Source organism: Pogonomyrmex barbatus, unplaced genomic scaffold (genome assembly GCF_055798465.1).
Source record: "Pogonomyrmex barbatus isolate J1 unplaced genomic scaffold, ASM5579846v1 scaffold14, whole genome shotgun sequence".
In the NCBI taxonomy this organism is placed as follows: Eukaryota; Metazoa; Arthropoda; class Insecta; order Hymenoptera; family Formicidae; genus Pogonomyrmex; species Pogonomyrmex barbatus.
This window is the reverse complement of record NW_028297110.1, coordinates 5570795-5587224: the sequence shown is the minus strand read 5'-3', so window position 1 is coordinate 5587224 and position 16430 is coordinate 5570795. Positions and strand designations below refer to the sequence as shown.

The following is a 16430-nucleotide window of genomic DNA, read 5'->3' as shown; positions in this document are numbered from 1 at the left end:
TCCGAGCACCGATTCTGAAAAACCGACAGGGCGAACAGGTGTCGCCCGCGAGCGTGAATAAGACCGTTCGCTTCAAGGACGAGGTGGAGCGCTCGGGAACATCTGTCGAACGACGGGAAGGGTTGAGACCCGAGGGCGAAGGTTGCGAGGACGCGGGGATGGGATTTGATAATCTCGTAAAGACGGAGAAGAATAAGGACTCGGATGTTTCCGAGGACCGGCCGCCGGACGAGAGCTCGAATGTGTTCGATGTCGAGACGCGGAACGGTAGGTAGCGATTAAGTTTGAACTGGAAAAGATTCACATAAATGTGCGATGTAACATCGATAAAGATTGGAGAGAACGCGCGTTTATAGAATTAATATATAATGAATAAAAAGAATAGATAAATATTTATAAAATTGTCGAAAGAATTAAATGATTGAGAGGAAGGGAGGGGAGGGGAGAATCAAGTAACATCACATTAAATAAAGTTGAGTACTTAAATAAATGTTATTTCAATAATCGAATATGAAATTTTGATAAACGAACGCGCGATTGGAGCTCGCATTGTGAAATTCATGGAACGATAATGATCAAAGTTTCTCTGGTATCAATTCAACTCGCATTAACATCAATTGGCGATTGTGCGTTTCTTGCCGCTGAAACTCTATCGCCTTCTATGAGCCATTCTTGCCACAACGGACGAGGCAGGGGTAATTAGTGATGCGTCATTACGTTCGCTTTTCGAGGGTCATCCGATTCTTTAAATAGAGGATGTACGACAGTCATAAGTATGCCACATCGACGCCGGCTGTTAATAAGCCCAAGTATCATGAGCACGCCTCATTTTATCACGACGAAGCTCGACCACAAAGAGAGACGTATTCTCGCCTTGTATTTTTTTAAACGATGGAACATGCGCACTTGGCCAATATTGCGTCATTGCTATATATATATATATATATATGTTTTCCGATGGGGACAATGTCGAGCGCCCCATTCGTTGAAGTTAACGAGGCTATCGACCAAATTACGATTACCATGACAGTTCCTTCGCGACGGGCTTTTGTGCGCTGTGACATTTATGCGCTGATATTACGGCCGATGGAACGGCTTTCGATTTACGTCGCGAAGTCCCCGTCGCAGCCTCGATCGAACAATGCGCCACCGGAAATAGCAATCCCTGTTTGTTGAGCGGGCTTGTACGAACGGAAATTGTTCCTTTATCGTAGCGCGAGCAAGCCGTGCATTAGATATTTAGAGCGGTCGTTCGCTCACATGGGAAATACTATAAAAGTTCTCGTTTTGCGTGATCGGAATTGACAGTAGTAAACAAGCTACATCGAAAACTGATATGGCTTCAGTATAATGCAAGATTGTTTCTTCCATCTCATCTACAACTACAGTATTGAATAAATGTATTTTGAATGATTAGAGAATAAAGAAGACACACAACTCTCGGCAAACTCAATCTTATCAGGAATCTGATAATTTTCCATTTATTAAATTTGTATATATATACATTCGAAATTAATTGATTATTTCACAAACTACATTATTTTTAACTGATTGATGACGCAGAAGCTCAAAACTAGTTTTTAATAAGTCGATAATCAAATTTGACATTAACACCCCTCCTTTTTCCCCTGTTGGAAATTTTTCTTGTGAAAAATATATTTTGCTTCGTCCGATATGATATGAATTTCACGGAGGTTATTAAAAATGAAGGCCTCCGGAGGGAGGCTTGCGCTTTGCTCTCTGCTCAAAAATCTACGTAAAAAATCGAATACATGGAGCGCGAGTCCATCTTGGATTGATTCGTCGAATCTACGCGGAGCGTGACGCCGGTGATCGATTATGCAACGGACAGAATTGTCGGGCAATAAAATATGTCACGCTGACCGATTGCGCAAGCGACGAGCGGCAGCGGCGATCGGATCGAAGGAAATCCCTCCTCGCGAGGGGGGCTCGACCTCGCTCGCACGTTCGCTCTCTCGCTCGCACGCACGGCCGGACGGAGAAGGATGAAAAGGGCGCAGCGCCAGGGAGGCGGCAGTGGAGGACGAAGATGGAAGACGCGGAAACGTGGGCTTGGCACCTTCGGGGCATGACGGCGCACCCATCGCGCCGATCGCGTATTAACGCGTGGCGAATGGGCCCGCCGCCCCGGCGGTTGAAAATCGCTCGCGCGAAACGTTTCCCCTAATCTTCCCCCGGGGAAATTTCACCGCCATAATTTTTCTCCGAGAGGCCGGCGCGCGCGAGGTACCTAATGCTAATTTTACGTAAATTGAGAAAGACGGCTGGTTTATATTAATCGTCGCGAGGCTGACGGTGAAAAACTGTGGGAAAATATTTTCTCGCTCTCTCTCTCTCAACAACCCTCGCAGGGGTTACGTGATATCTAATCCAGCCACGGTTCACCCCCGATTCTCACTCTTCTCCGTTAGTGTCCGTAACAGCCCAACAGCCCTTGCTGCGTAAGCCTCTTCGATCCTATTACGCAATTGACGTGATATACATATATATTTTATTGCGTTGTGTAACCGCAAGGTTACAGCGTGTGTGTATGTGTGTGCGTACGTATGTGTGTTTGTACAGCAGATTTTTACGGCCGCACCGAGACTTCTACCCCGTCGGAATTCTTATTTTAGCCCGTCGCCGAATCGAGCTACGTAGGCACGTCGACGCGTCGAGATACGGGGCCGTTTGCTCGAAAGGTAGAAAAAAAAGATAAAAAAAAAAGCGTCCCGTCACTTCCGGATCTCGCGCGTGTGTCCGCTCGTGACTGCCGTGACGCAATGAAAAGTGCGGAGAATAGATGGGTGCGCTCGCGCGACAGAGTCACTCCGCCGGCATTGTGCGCTCGGAAGGAAGTCCAACTCGGAAGCGGCGCTATTCATGAATTCAGAGAGGGAGGCTTTGTGTGTGTGCGTGCATGCTCGAACGCCCGTCCCTGTGTGTGTACGTGCGCTAATACGTGCTACAGTTTCGCGCCTCTCTCTCTCTCTCTCTCTCTCTCTCTCTCTCTCTCTCTCTCTCTCTCTCTCTCTCTCTCTCTCTCTCTCTCTCTCTCTCTCTCTCTCTCTCTCTCTCTCTCTCTCTCTCTCTCTCTCTCTCTCTCTCTCTCTCTCTCTCTCTCTCTCTCTCTCTCTCTCTCTCTCTCTCTCTCTCTCTCTCTCTCTCTCTCTCTCTCTCTCTCTCTCTCTCTCTCTCTCTCTCTCTCTCTCTCTCTCTCTGTGTGTGTGTGTGTGTGTATGTGTGTGTGTGCGCGCGCGCGCGTGGTGTGTGTGTGTGTGTGTGTGTGTGTGTGTGTGTGTGTGTGTGTGTGTGTGCACCGTCCATAAATATTCCGGGTTCGTGCGCTTCTCCAAAAAACAAAAAAAAAGAATGCAGAAAAAAAGAAAACTCGTTTCTCTCTCTCTCTCTCTCTCTCTCTCTCTCTCTCTCTCTCTCTCTCTCTCTGTCGGAATTTTCGCAAAATCGCCGAGTGCTCGCGCGTTAGCGCACCCCAAAAGCGCCCGGGGCGTTCCGCGAGGCGCTTCCAGCGGAATATCCGAACTGTGCCTCTCTCTGGAGGTAGAGAGAGTTTCGGGTCGACACACGCAGACGACCATGGACGACACCGACACCGACGATACGATACGATACGATACGGCGTACATTGAAATTCTCTCACTCAGTTGGGTCGCAGTAATCGTCCACGTGTGTGCGCGACACGAATCTACCTGGATCGACGTGAATGCGTGCACGTAGCACGTGACTTCGCGCGGGTGGGGACGCGAGCGCGTTTCGTGGGTGGTTTCGTCGGGTCCACTCGTGTGGCTCAGTGTATAATCGCAATTCACGTACCCTGCTGCAGGTCGCGGTTGTGCCGTTGATTTGCGACTGGTTGACGTTTAACATGGGCGTCGTCGTGGTCGTCATCATCGGAACTCTCGCCTAAATTTAACGCGCTCGTTCGTGCCTCGTGCACGCCTCGCGACGCCCCGCACTCGTCGCTGTCGTGTTCCGCGTGTGCACTCGCGAAATCGCGGATTTTCGTCGCGATTAGTCGGCGTTGAAAAATCGATTCTCATACTCGGAGTCTGTGACGTGTCGAGGAATCTGTCGGTTGAACGACGTAAATCGTACAGTTTTGCTGAGATTTATTAATTTTTTTAATTTGTTCATTCAGGCCCGATTGCACCAACGGTTATTTAAACGAGACTTAAATATGTGTCTGTTTTTATTTATTTAAAAAGAAAGATGCATATTTAAGTTTTGCTTAAAGCCAAAATAACGTTGATGCAACCAACCGGGTCTTAATTTCATATTTAAGGAATAGTTTAGTTTTCACTATCGCGAGTTCTCGACTTGGAATAAATAAGACATCTCCGAGAGATGATATTCGCGCTGCTCACTGCAACATCGAACCATTTCTTTCAGATGACACAAAAGTCGAGCAGAGCTACGCCAATCAGAACGGTGCTCTGAAGAGCTGCCCGAGCGAACAACGAAGCGACGTAAAGAAAGGTAAGAGCGCCTCGTTATTGGCGAAAGGAAAATATATAACTTGGGAATGCTGGACTGGGCCACGCTTATTTCTGCATGATCGCTGAAATACTGTACATACACGATATCTTCTTTCTTCCTTTCTTCATCAAGCGTTATCCGGCGATTGCGATTCGTCTGGAACGATCTTTCTAAAAGCCTGCTGAATTGTCTCGCGTAAGAAGAAAACGCGAATCTGTGGCAAGGCGTTCGGTGTGTATTAAAAAAATTGGCAATATAAATTTCTCGAGAATTTCAAGTGGAATTGCTCGAGGGAAAGTGAAATGCATGTAGTATTATAGAAATGAGGCTGGTTCTATACTGTCTGTGTTCTTTACTAAAAAACTATTTTCTATTTTAGTTAATAAGGAGATTTGAAGAAACTGTTTCAATTTTGCTATTTTTCCTAACGTTATATTCGAGTAATCAGATTCGAGCGTCTCGTGTCCAATAGAAATTCGTGGGAGAGATCGAAGCTGTAAAACTTTCTGCGAAATCCAGTTCTACGGTAATGTCGTTTCGTAATACTCTCGAAAACTTTCAAAATCTCATTGCTCCTTTCCGAGAGGATGCGAGAAAATCGTAACGAGCCGTCGTCTTTAAACGTGAAAATAAGGGCGCGTCAAACGCTTATACGTGAGCGTGCGAGAAAAATCCCGAGTCGGGAGATTCGTGGCGAATATTAGATAGAAACGAACGAGAGAAAAAGAAGCGGAGAACGGAAGAGATCGGCGAACTTGCCGTGAAACGACCTAGACGCGACACATTTTCGGTGAGAGAATTGTGCGGGGAAGAGGAGGAAGAGAGAGAAAAAGAATAAGTGCGGAGGCGTGCGAGGACGCACGTTCCTTCGAAAGTCTTTCCACAAATTCGCGACGTCGTAGGACACCGCGAGCTCCCGGATTACGCAACCGACGCGGAGGATTGCGTCGTGATGCCGCAGGGCAGCGCGCGCAACCGCAACCGCGGCCGCAGGAATCGGAACCGTCGGCGACCTCCTCAGCCACCACCGACGAACGTCCCAGAATCCTCGCGAAAGACCGAACAGAGGAAGCCCGAGGAAGAGAACCGTCCGAGAATTTCGAGGAACGAACGCGACGTCGGCAACGACGACGACGATGACGACTCGAGAACGAACGACCCGAAAAATTTTATTTCGCGGAACGTCGACTCGATCGAAGACGAGGATCACCGTGGATCCTTCTCGAAGCGCGAATGCAAGTTCCGACCGGATGATAAACGCAGGATCGAGAAAATCGAGCTGGCGAACTCTCGCCCCAGGATAATCGAGATCACGACCGTCAGCAGTTTGCCTCTGGAGGCGACGCTTGGCCATATCGCCGGGGTGGGCATCCTGGAGACCGGAAGCGACAAGACGTCGAAGATGTCGACGGTAGTGACGATATCGGAACCGATGGAATCGATACAGACACTTACTGGTGATGCGAGCACCAGAGTCTCGCGGGCGAATAGGAATCAATTGGAGATCCGAGAAGTCAGCGACAGCGACGTGGAGATCGACTGCGGCTCGGCGATCGTCGAATTCGAATCCGACGCGGAGAAGGAATCGATCGAGAAGCAGGATTCCGACGATCACGAGGTATCTAAGCCGAGAGATCGAATCGGGCAGCAATTCGCGCCGCAGAAGAAGTTCGCCAGGCCGGAAATGGAATCTCCGACCTTGATGTGGGCGACAGTGATGCCCAAGGAGGTGGAGAGGAAGCTGCGGAACTTCATCGAGGACCTTCAATTGCCGAGTTTCTCCGAGGAGGTGGTCGAGGACGAGGGAAAGTCTCTTGAGAAGGTCCCCCCTCGGGATGTCACGGCGGAGGAAAGCCGGTCTTTCGAGAAGGCAGCCAGCTCGCCGCGCCGGAAAACGAGGAAGCGCACGATGTCGGCGTCGCATTACGCCAGCAGCTTTCTAGACATCATACAGGAGGAGGGCGAGAGACTGTCGGAGGACGAGGCGCAGCACATCAGAGATTTCATAAACGAGGAGATCAGCAAGTATCGGCGTGAAGACAGGCGTTCCGTCGAGAGGACGGTGGATGACGTCGAGGCGAGAAGGCTTGATCTCGAGAAGATTGAACCGGCTTTCGAAAAGCCGGAATGCGATATTAAGATTAAAATCGCCGATATGACGGGGAATGACACTTTGGAATTACGTTCGCGCGACAAGATGAATAATTGCGGAGAGCTTGAAGATGCTACGAATCCCGAAAGCGAAATGGTAAAAGACGCCGATGGTGTGACCGAAACGATTAACGAAAAAGTAGACTCGAAAAGCAGCACGTTAAATGATGAATCCTTGAAAATTACAGCAAACGTGATCCAGGATTGTTTGAAGCCCGAGAACCGTGAGACCGTTGAGAAAATGGAAATCGTGAGAAATGATGCCGCGAAAGACGCTGGCGAGGAAAGTAATAAAGCGGAGAAGGTAGAAAAAAATGTGACAGTCAGCAATATCAGTGACGCAGATGTAAGTAAAGCGGAGGTTAATAAATTTTCATGTCATCAAGTCGCGACACCTGCGGAATCGGCAAACCGCGACGTTCCGCGAAAAGATTCCGTCGAGATGGCCGCGATCGTTAATCACAGCGGTGGCGCATCGCGAGCGGAGGACGGCGTTGATTCATCCTCGAAATCGTCGCCGAACGACGACGAGATCGTCGCGTCGGAAACGAAGCGACCGCCGCCGCCGCCGCCACCGCCGCCGCCGCCGCCGCCGCTGCCGCCGCCTCTACCGAGGCGGTCGTCCAGTTTCGGAACCCGCGAGTCTCAGAGACCGCCGACGCTACCTGAAATAGACTATATCTCGAGTGGCGTGAACGCTCATCAGCCGTCCGTTGCGGCGAACGCGGGCGACGAATGCGGGTCGACGAATTTATCCGCGCGGAAGTGCGCGAGTCGCGAGTCGACGGACGACGACGACGACGAGCTGCCGCGACGGCCGGAGCTTCCCGGAACTCGCGACGGCCTCTCCACGTCGAGGACCGCCGATCGGGCGAATCACCGCGAGGACTTTTCGCGCCCGCGCGATCTCACCTCGACGATCGTTCGCGCTAATGAGATTCATGGACGTGTAAATCGGGTCGGACACGTCGACGAGGCTTCGACCGGGGACGGTCGATCGGTCGCGTCATCGGATATTCGCGACGATGATCTGTCACGCTCGCGCGGCACGCACGGCATCGCGTTGGCAAACGCGACGGGCACGGAAATAACGCGTCGCGAGGAAGGGAAGCCCGTGACGGCCGCTGCGACGACGGCGTATGAGCGAAACACGTCGTCGTGCCGGCAGAAGGGTGAAGCCGAGGTGCGCAGGTATTCCTCGGATCAAGACGCGAATTCGAAAAGCCGGAGTTCCACGGCGGATCACAAATCATCGAGGAACGATAAATCAGATACGCGCACGGATTCCTCGGCGAAGGACAAGTCGGCGATGGGCTCCTCGGGCTCCAAGAGGAAGAGAAAACCCGAGGGGGAGGAGAAATCGACGTCCGGTTTCCGGCGCGAGCGAATAGTGAAGAGCGAGACGAGAATAATCGAACGGCGCGAGGAGAGCACCAGCGCTAACCAGCACGATGGCCTTCGTAATTCCAAATATTCGACGTGGGAGTCGAAGCGCGAGGAGAGGCACGATGAGAAGCACGAAGAAGAAACGCGCAGCTCCTCCCGAGAGAGCGACGCGAGGAATTCGTCCGACGACGAGGCCAGCTTTCAAAGGGCGGACGTCCCGACGAGTGAAAATCTCTCGCCTGAGGGCGAGCCGGGCGACCCTCAAGGACACGACTCGTCCAGCAGTACCACGTCCCTGAGTACCGTGAAACATCATCCGCTGGAAGCGTCATTAACCGACATTAGCTCGATTGTCCGCGAGACCAAAGAGGAGAGTTCAAAAGACGAAGCGGAGGAGTCTCTGAAGCGGAAGCTCACCTTGTTGAAGAGTACCGGAGGATCTGCAAACGAAACGACCCTGGCAGAGAGCTCGGAATCGCCGCAGCCGGTTCCTTACTCTCCCGTGGAGGATCTTTACGTATCACTGAACAAAAGCAGAACCGAAAAAACGAGCGAGAAAACCACGAAGGACGTGTCACGACAACCGCCCTCTCTAAGAGATCTCTGCATCAAGAGGATTCTGTCGATGCCGTACGGACCGCAGGTGATAGGCGAGATCACCACGCCCAAGTTCAACATCTTCGAGAGTCTGCGGACTTTACAGAGGTTTGTGCGTGACACGCCGGCGAGCGGCCGATTAAGCTCGATGCATGGAGTGAGTGATCGACGGCACGGACTAACGAAAACGCCGGACGAGCGCGAGCAGCCTCATCCTAACGACATTGCGAACGCTGTTTCAGACCAGGCCAAGTTGGCAGGGAACGTTAATACTGAGTTGTCAGAGTCAAGGGACAAGATGGAGAACCAGGAACCGCGTTGGCGCGCGCTCACCACTTCGGAGGACCCCAGGCTCCTGGTGTGCCTGTCACCATCACAACAGGCCACGCAGGTGCGTACGAGTGCCGACGCTCTGTTGGACCTTCACCGAAAGTTTCTGAACCGATACAGTTACCGCGAGGAACAACCATATCACGTTCCTGTGCCACAGTACCGGGTAGAAATCCGTCCGACGACCAAACAGATCGATGACGCAGCCTCGAAAACATCCAAGCCGCCCACTCGAGCGACTCATCAAGACGGTACGATTGAAAATTCTAGCAGCAGACTGCTGGAAATCATCAAAGAGGAGCGAAACGTTATTAAAAATAATACGCATGTGGATCGTCAGACAAAGATGATAATCAACGATGCCACGGATGACTATCTCGGGCGTCACAAGGGTCAAGAACGCTTCAAGGCTGAGCCTCGGTCGAACGAGTGGACGAGTCTAGTTAGACGCGATCGTCGAAGCGCCACCGCGAACGAGCTATTCCTGGCAGCGGCGAGGGGCGAGGATGGCGAGTCGAGCGATGATAAGCCGAACGGTCACGTGGCCCAGACCGATCGGCCTAAGATTGCAACACGTTCCGCCGGCCAGGCTGAACATCGATCGCCGAACAACAACGCGGCGATAGCTCGCGATCCGGAGAGACCGTTCGCGAGTAACGTTAAGTGCCCGTTCGTGCTGAACGGTGCCGTTACCGATCGATCGATGGACGCCGCCGACAAGAGAACGCCACCCCTCAGGAGGGCGGTCGATCCTGGCAAGCACGTGAATCCGGCATTGATCGACGACAGAGTCGAGGTACCGCCGTTACCGAAACGCGCGGTCACGGTCGACAGATCGTGCATCGACACGACGAGCATCTTCGACCAGAATCCGCCGAGGAGTCATCTGGAGCCGCGAAGGGGTCACCACGAAGCGGAGAAGCTGAAGCACGTGGCCGCGGTGGAGATCATGGATAAGCTGAAAGAGCTGCAGACGGAAACGTCGCGACGGCTCGACGGCGATAGGAGGGACTCCTTGCCGCAGGAGTACTTTGCCCAGCAACTGAGATACATCGAGCTGCTGGAGGAGCAGCTGAAGAACGTAATATTGGCGGAAGAGGAGGAGAGGAGGGCTTACGAGGAATTTCAGACGCATTTTCAACGGACGAAACGGTGCGACGACACGGGAAGATCCCCTCTCGCCGATATCCCCGAAGAAACTTCGAGGAGAACTGGCATAAATCTCGAACGTGAAATTCCGATCGAGATGACAGACGGAAAATGTGCGGAAGATAAGGGAGTTGAATCTCGAGGCCTGGAGGAGAGCCGCGTCAAAGAGATCTGTCGAAGCGAGCCAGGAATTCAGAGAGAATCCTGGCAGGAAAAATCGCGGAGTGTGGAGAAGGATCGCACGGAGACGATCGATAAGACCGGCAGTCGGCAGTTCTTGAAGAAGATATGTCACGAGAACGGGCATCACGAGGAGGAATCTACGGAGAGTATAAAGCACGAGGAACGCCGCGTGATTACGCAGAAAGGAAACCTTGGAAGAACGGTAGAGAACGGAACGTTCAAGCCTCGCGAGGTTAAGGAAAGCCGATCGACGAAGAGAAACGATACCGAAGAGGTGCCCATCAAGAAGACGACTCAGAAGAAGAACGTGGAGGTGAAGAGACCGACAACGTTGCCGACGAACGGGGAGGCATTTCGCCAGAGGATGTACGACGAGTACGTGCACAAGGTGTTGGAGCGGCAGGAACGGAAGAATCATAAGGTCGTGAAGATCAGCTCGCACGAGGATATCAAGCGCAAGGCGGACGGCGACATGAGCGCGATGGCGAAGGAGTTCATCGAGAAAGCCCGCAGCCGACTGAGCAAATTCGGCATCGACCTCGACGAGAGCGGGACGGAGCACGAGGACGAGGGGGAGGGCGACGCTCTGATCAACGCGAAATTCCTGATCGACGGCAAGGAGCTCCAGGACGTGCGGAAGCTGCCGAAACACCTGCGGGAGTTCCTGAAGATCTCGACGATGAGCGACGACGAGGGCGGTGAGTTACGGCGAATGGAGTTGTGGCCGATGGAGTTTGCTGTGTTGCTCGTCGTGTTGCGATGATGATGATGATGATGATGATGATGATGATTGGTGGCTGCTGAGAAAGAGGGTGCCCCGTCCGATCGAGGTCGAACGTTCCTGATCCTGAACTCTCGGGAGGGCCCTGAGCCCGCGGAGGGACGCCCCTTAACAACCACTAACGTAACGCGCGCATCTTGTCCGACGTTCGTAGAGTGCCTTAGTGTTTGTCGTCACTAACGTTCTTGATGATTCTACTATGCTAATTCTCTCTTTCTGTCCGCCATCCAGTGTCAACGACGCGAAAGGACCGTTGGACAAAAGACGCGGGAAGGATGAATAATTAATCCTCGATTAACGTTTAACTCGGCGCGAGATCCCTTTCGCAAACTTGTTTCACCATAAATGTGATTTAAAAAAACGATTGGGGGCAGCGATTTCGCGTTATAAAAAGCGAAACAAGTGAAATTCGTCTCTCGACTGATTGGAATAATTGAGATATTTTTTTGAATATCACGAATTCTCCTCTTCGGTTTCGCGCAATAAAACCCAGCTGTAAAATTGAAAAAAATCACAGGATTTCGATTGGAACAGTTGAGATTTAGCGGAAAATCGGGAATTTTCGATAAAACCCCATCGCTCTCGTCGGATCGTCCCGGCTATCGCGGCGCGAAAGGAACTTTCTTACTACGAGAGACAGGCGCGGTAACGCCGGAACGGAAATCTCATTGCTGTCTCGAGTATTGTTTTTCCACGTCGAAATTAGTTTTCGGCGATGAAGCAGAAGCGCGTGGAACGGCGCGGAGATCTATTCACGTTGGCGCAGGTCGCGCGCGCAGCATCATAATCGCGCGGTCCAGATTGCTCCAATTCCGTAATCCGATTAATATTGCGTCTCGCGGCGGGACGCGAATCAGTCTTGTATAAATAATAAATCTCATATCGTGAAACGCGCCGGTTAACGTGCACAGCGATGCTGACGAAATACGTGTTCCCCCCGTCGTCGAGCTCGTGTACAGCGTTGTGTACAGCGTTGCGCGAGAAGCGGGATTTAATATTCCGCGACATAAATCCGGCACGCGATCGACACGCGCGCGCTCGCACGCCGACGTGCTCGTATATTTAGGCGTACATTTGTTCCGAGACGGCGATCGATTCATCAAAGCGACGCCACGGAAAATTATTGCGTTAACATTCGAGCGTGTTACAGCGTCGCCGGATAATGAACCGCGACAGTTTGCGATAACGAATATCAGCGCGAAGGCAGGGGCTATCAGGTTGCGTCATGTCGACGCTTACGCGTCGGCTCGCTGGAGCCGATCACTCGCGGAACATTTAATCTCGTCATCGTTATAACGAGATTTCTCCTTCCTCGGAGGAGATGAGACAATAATGCAATTTATTCGAAGCTCCCACAAAATTTCTATTTCGCACACGGTGCGTTTTCCAAATCGTCTATCGTGGTCAGTGCCACGATGAAAGAGTACTGGCCTTACGGTTTACTCTTTCCTTCGTCCCGCGTTCGCGCGTGATTCATTGGAGGATGAGGATCTAAATATAAGACACCGCGACGAGAAATAGGCCAGTCGCTCGTAGAAACGCGTTCGCCATTTCGACCAACGCGCGCCGGAACCACCGTCTTGTTTTCAGCTATTTTCAATCACTCGCGCGACGTGGCCTACTGGCCCGCTCGTCCGTACATCCTGTGAGATCGCTCAATGCCTAAGGATTTTCTAGGCCCGCTAAATTAGTACAGCTCTATCCAAAAAAATGGCAGCTAACAATATTTTAAAGCTTACGATAAATGAGATTTCACCGAAGTTTACTCTCGATTTACTCTGAAAACGATATTTTTCTCTTTTAAGCTTTTTTGAAATTCAAGTGTTATTTTTCACTTCAAAAGCTTCAATCGCGATCAGAACATATTAGTATAAACAACGAGATTTATTTATTTTAATTATAAAATCGATCATCTCCATATCTCCAGTAACATCGTCTCCTCTCTAACGTCATATCATTGCACGCTCGCTTCTTTATTTTTGCAGTACCTTACAGACTCCCGGTTGTCGGGTAATAAATACTACATTGTATGAATATATTACAACATAGCACGAGTGTATGTTTTGCCCAAACATTCCGTCGCCAATTAGCGCTCTTGTAGCGGAAATAAAAATATACGTTGATATCAGACACAACAGGCGATATCGGGTAAGAGTTATTTATCCGCGCGATATTGTTAATTTTTTATTGACGTATTGCCAAGCGCGCGTGGACGCGACTCGCTCGTCTATTACTATTAACTCACCGCGGTTATTTGTATTTCGTAAGTCTCGTGAACCTTTCGACGCGCGGTTACCGAAGCGTCCGTTTATTTTCTATTCTAACTTTAGCACGAAAGTTTAGCCACAGCGCGCGTTCCGTCGGGGCTAAATGTGCGAATTTAGGCATCCGCCTGTGGATACAAGTGATTTGTATGCGCGAACGATACATCAATTCTCTCTCTCTCTCTCTCTCTCTCTCTTTCTTTATAAACGAACAACGTTCGGACGTTCGAAAATTTTCTATCGGACGATTCCCTCGTTCGTGCATTTCAACTTGCGACTCACTAACAAACTCACAACGCCGCTCCGCTCGAAATTAATTTACCGCACATTTTTTTCTTCTTTTTCTTTCTTTTTTTTTTTTGGTGCATACTTGGGCATGCTTTTTTAATCAAAGGAAGCGGCTGCGATGTCGTTGCAAAGGGAGCAGGCAATGGCAGGAATGACAGCGATCTGCTGCACGAGATCGACAAAGCTTTGAGAATCGGCAGGGGATTTCTACTTGGGCAAGGTGCGTTCGCAATTTTGCTTTATCGCCGACAGCATGCTTTACACGGTTTGCGAGAGATGCCATTCTCCAAACGAAAAATCGTTTGTAACAAGAGAGAAATACTGAGAAAGATCGAGATGCTCCGGCACCGAACCAAAAGTTGCAAAATTGTATAGAATTGAAATTTCGGATATTTTACTTCACTTTCGTCAATGACGACGATCGGAAAAAAAAAAAAAGAAAACTCGGACTTGGCGTTCATCTTTCAAGCGAATGTATACACGCATATATAGCTCGGCTGGTTGGCGGTGGGCTCGAAATTTCATACACGAGCAACCTCGGACGACGTCGTCGTCATCGACGTCGGCGTAGTGAGCGTCGCGCGGCGTGGCATCGAGCCTCGTCGGCGTCGCGACGCCTCAGTCGGCTGGCACCTACCGTGCTACTTTCCCGTGCCTCCCCGAGAAAAGTGTCCCCATTGAGATACGCACGCCAGATCGGGAAAAAAAAAAGAAAAAAAGAGTCTCGTCGAGATCATAAAGTGATAATGTTGGAGAAAAGTGAGTGATCATTTCGGGAATGTCGATGCGTTATTGAGAGATAACGAGGGACGAAGACGCGATAGGTGTTTGTGAATTTCTTCAACAGGTAGTCCCGCGATCGCGAGGGAGCTCGAAGCTCGCATTCGTTTGAAGGAAATATTCAGAAGAGAATTGCAAGCGGCGCATTTCTTAAATTATTTCTTCTTCCAAATCGGCGAGGAAATTCATGAAAATATGAAAATATTTAATTGGTAGAAATGAATAAATTTGTTTCGCGCGAAAGGGATTAATTTTGAGAAATTCCAGTTTGCTTCAGTGTAAATTATTTGATCGGCATTTTTGAAAAATGCATCGTATACTTATATACTTTTAGTCTACCATGAAATAAGGCAAATCCATTTGGCTTTGTTCTTCTCCTTGCGCTCGTTTCGCGGCGGTCCATCAAGATCGCTTTTATATTAATGAATCGCGGCGGTTCCATTATAAAGGTAACTTTGAAGAGCCCTCGAGACAACATTGAACGCGACGTGTAATATAAGCCTTGCATCGCGCAGTGTTGACCCGCGATAAGCATCGAGATTATTTTGCGTTGATAATTTTGATTTCAGTTTTGGAAAAGCCCTTTCTCGCGAACGTGGAGATTAATTTTTAATTTTTGGGAAAATCGTGAGGTAGACTGAAAAATTGCGTTGAAAATCCGCCGTGTTAAAAATGTGTTTTCAAAATGAAAAAAAAAAAAAATGCAAAACTTTCGAAACGGCGAGAACCCGAGACATTTTGTTTGACAAAATGTTATTTAATGCTTTCAGAGAACGTTATGTTCGCCCCCACGTTTAAAGCCTCGTCGGCGAAACCAGGTAAACCTGCGCGAGGAATGTGTGAGAAAACTAACAGAGCATTTTCACGTTGTCGTCGTGCATCTTGCATAATGACTGAGGATGCAATCTGAAATATTAATATCCGACGTTGCCCGTTCTCGAGTACCACTCGAGTAACCACAAGTTAATATTTGTTATATTAACACTTTTATAACGAGATGCTCGTTAATTAATTAATTAACTTCTTTCGATTGGGTATTGGGACTGACGTAAATGAATGATGAGCGGCGCGATAAGAGAAATGGAATTGCCAATCGGGAGAGTGTATTTTATTACACTAACCAACCACCCGTTCCGAAGATGTAATAAAATTAATTACGCGTGGGGTGCGGGTCGCATTGTGCGAGGCCACGTGTGTTCTTAGCGGCGAGGTCATAATTAAGTCAGTTCTTGTCACACGTACGTGTGTGCGCGCGTACGTGCGTGCACGCTCCGAGTAACGGGCGTAATCTTGTTCTGCAATTTGTCTAGGTAAGGGAGGAAGGCGCACATTAATTTCGGTTACCTGGAGGAAGTCGTCCTATTGGTGCCTCGACTAATTGCTAAATCGCCGCGGCTGCTAGTCGCGCGTGCATGTCCAAAAACGATGGCAATTCGATTGTTTTTGACGTTTCGAACGCTGAACGCAGCTGACGTTGCGACAGCGTTGATTAATCGCACGGACGTTGCAATTAGCGAAAACGTACAGCCGTCGTAACGGTATCGTAAATTAACGCGTATAACATCAGTTATCGTATAGAGAAATACGCGTCAGGCGAGCGCTGTCGCGACATGATAAACATGTCAAGGAGAGCTGTCTATTTTTCTCTATTTTTCTCGCGCTTTCAACGATTCTCGATCCCGGATCTCTTGGCCGATTTCGTTGGATTTCGTTAGCGTTAGCGTTAGCGTGCCGTGCGCAGAAAAGTCGTCCTTCTAGAAAAACAGAGTCGCCGCGGCGCGGCATTGTGTTCAGGTTGTCCGCGGCCAATTGCAATTACGCGTATCTTATAATGCCTAACGCCGCCCACGCGAACTTCTAATTTTACCCGCGTCCCAAATGAACCACCCCTGATTTCCTGTTGCCGCGCGTGCACGCGAAAGATACGGCTCTGCAAATTGGCCGAGAGATTCAATTCCAAATCGAGCATATGCGACTGACTTATCCGCGACGACGACCATCGTATCTTTATCGTTGTCTCCCCC

General features: G+C 49.9%; 1 protein-coding gene across 3 annotated transcripts in view; it reads left to right on the top strand.

Moving 5' to 3' along the window:
* CAP (Cbl-associated protein) overlaps nt 1–16430 on the top strand; it is a 77588-nt gene that overhangs the window by 28879 nt on the left and 32279 nt on the right. For 2 of the 3 annotated variants that reach the window (XM_089072676.1, XM_089072674.1), the window contains exons 5-7: nt 4411–4497; nt 5400–10991; nt 15177–15224. In XM_089072676.1, the coding sequence (XP_088928802.1) occupies nt 4411–4497; nt 5400–10991; nt 15177–15224 (5727 nt within the window). The remainder of the gene's footprint in view (nt 1–4410; nt 4498–5399; nt 10992–15176; nt 15225–16430) is intronic. The other variant, XM_089072675.1, reaches the window with a different exon arrangement.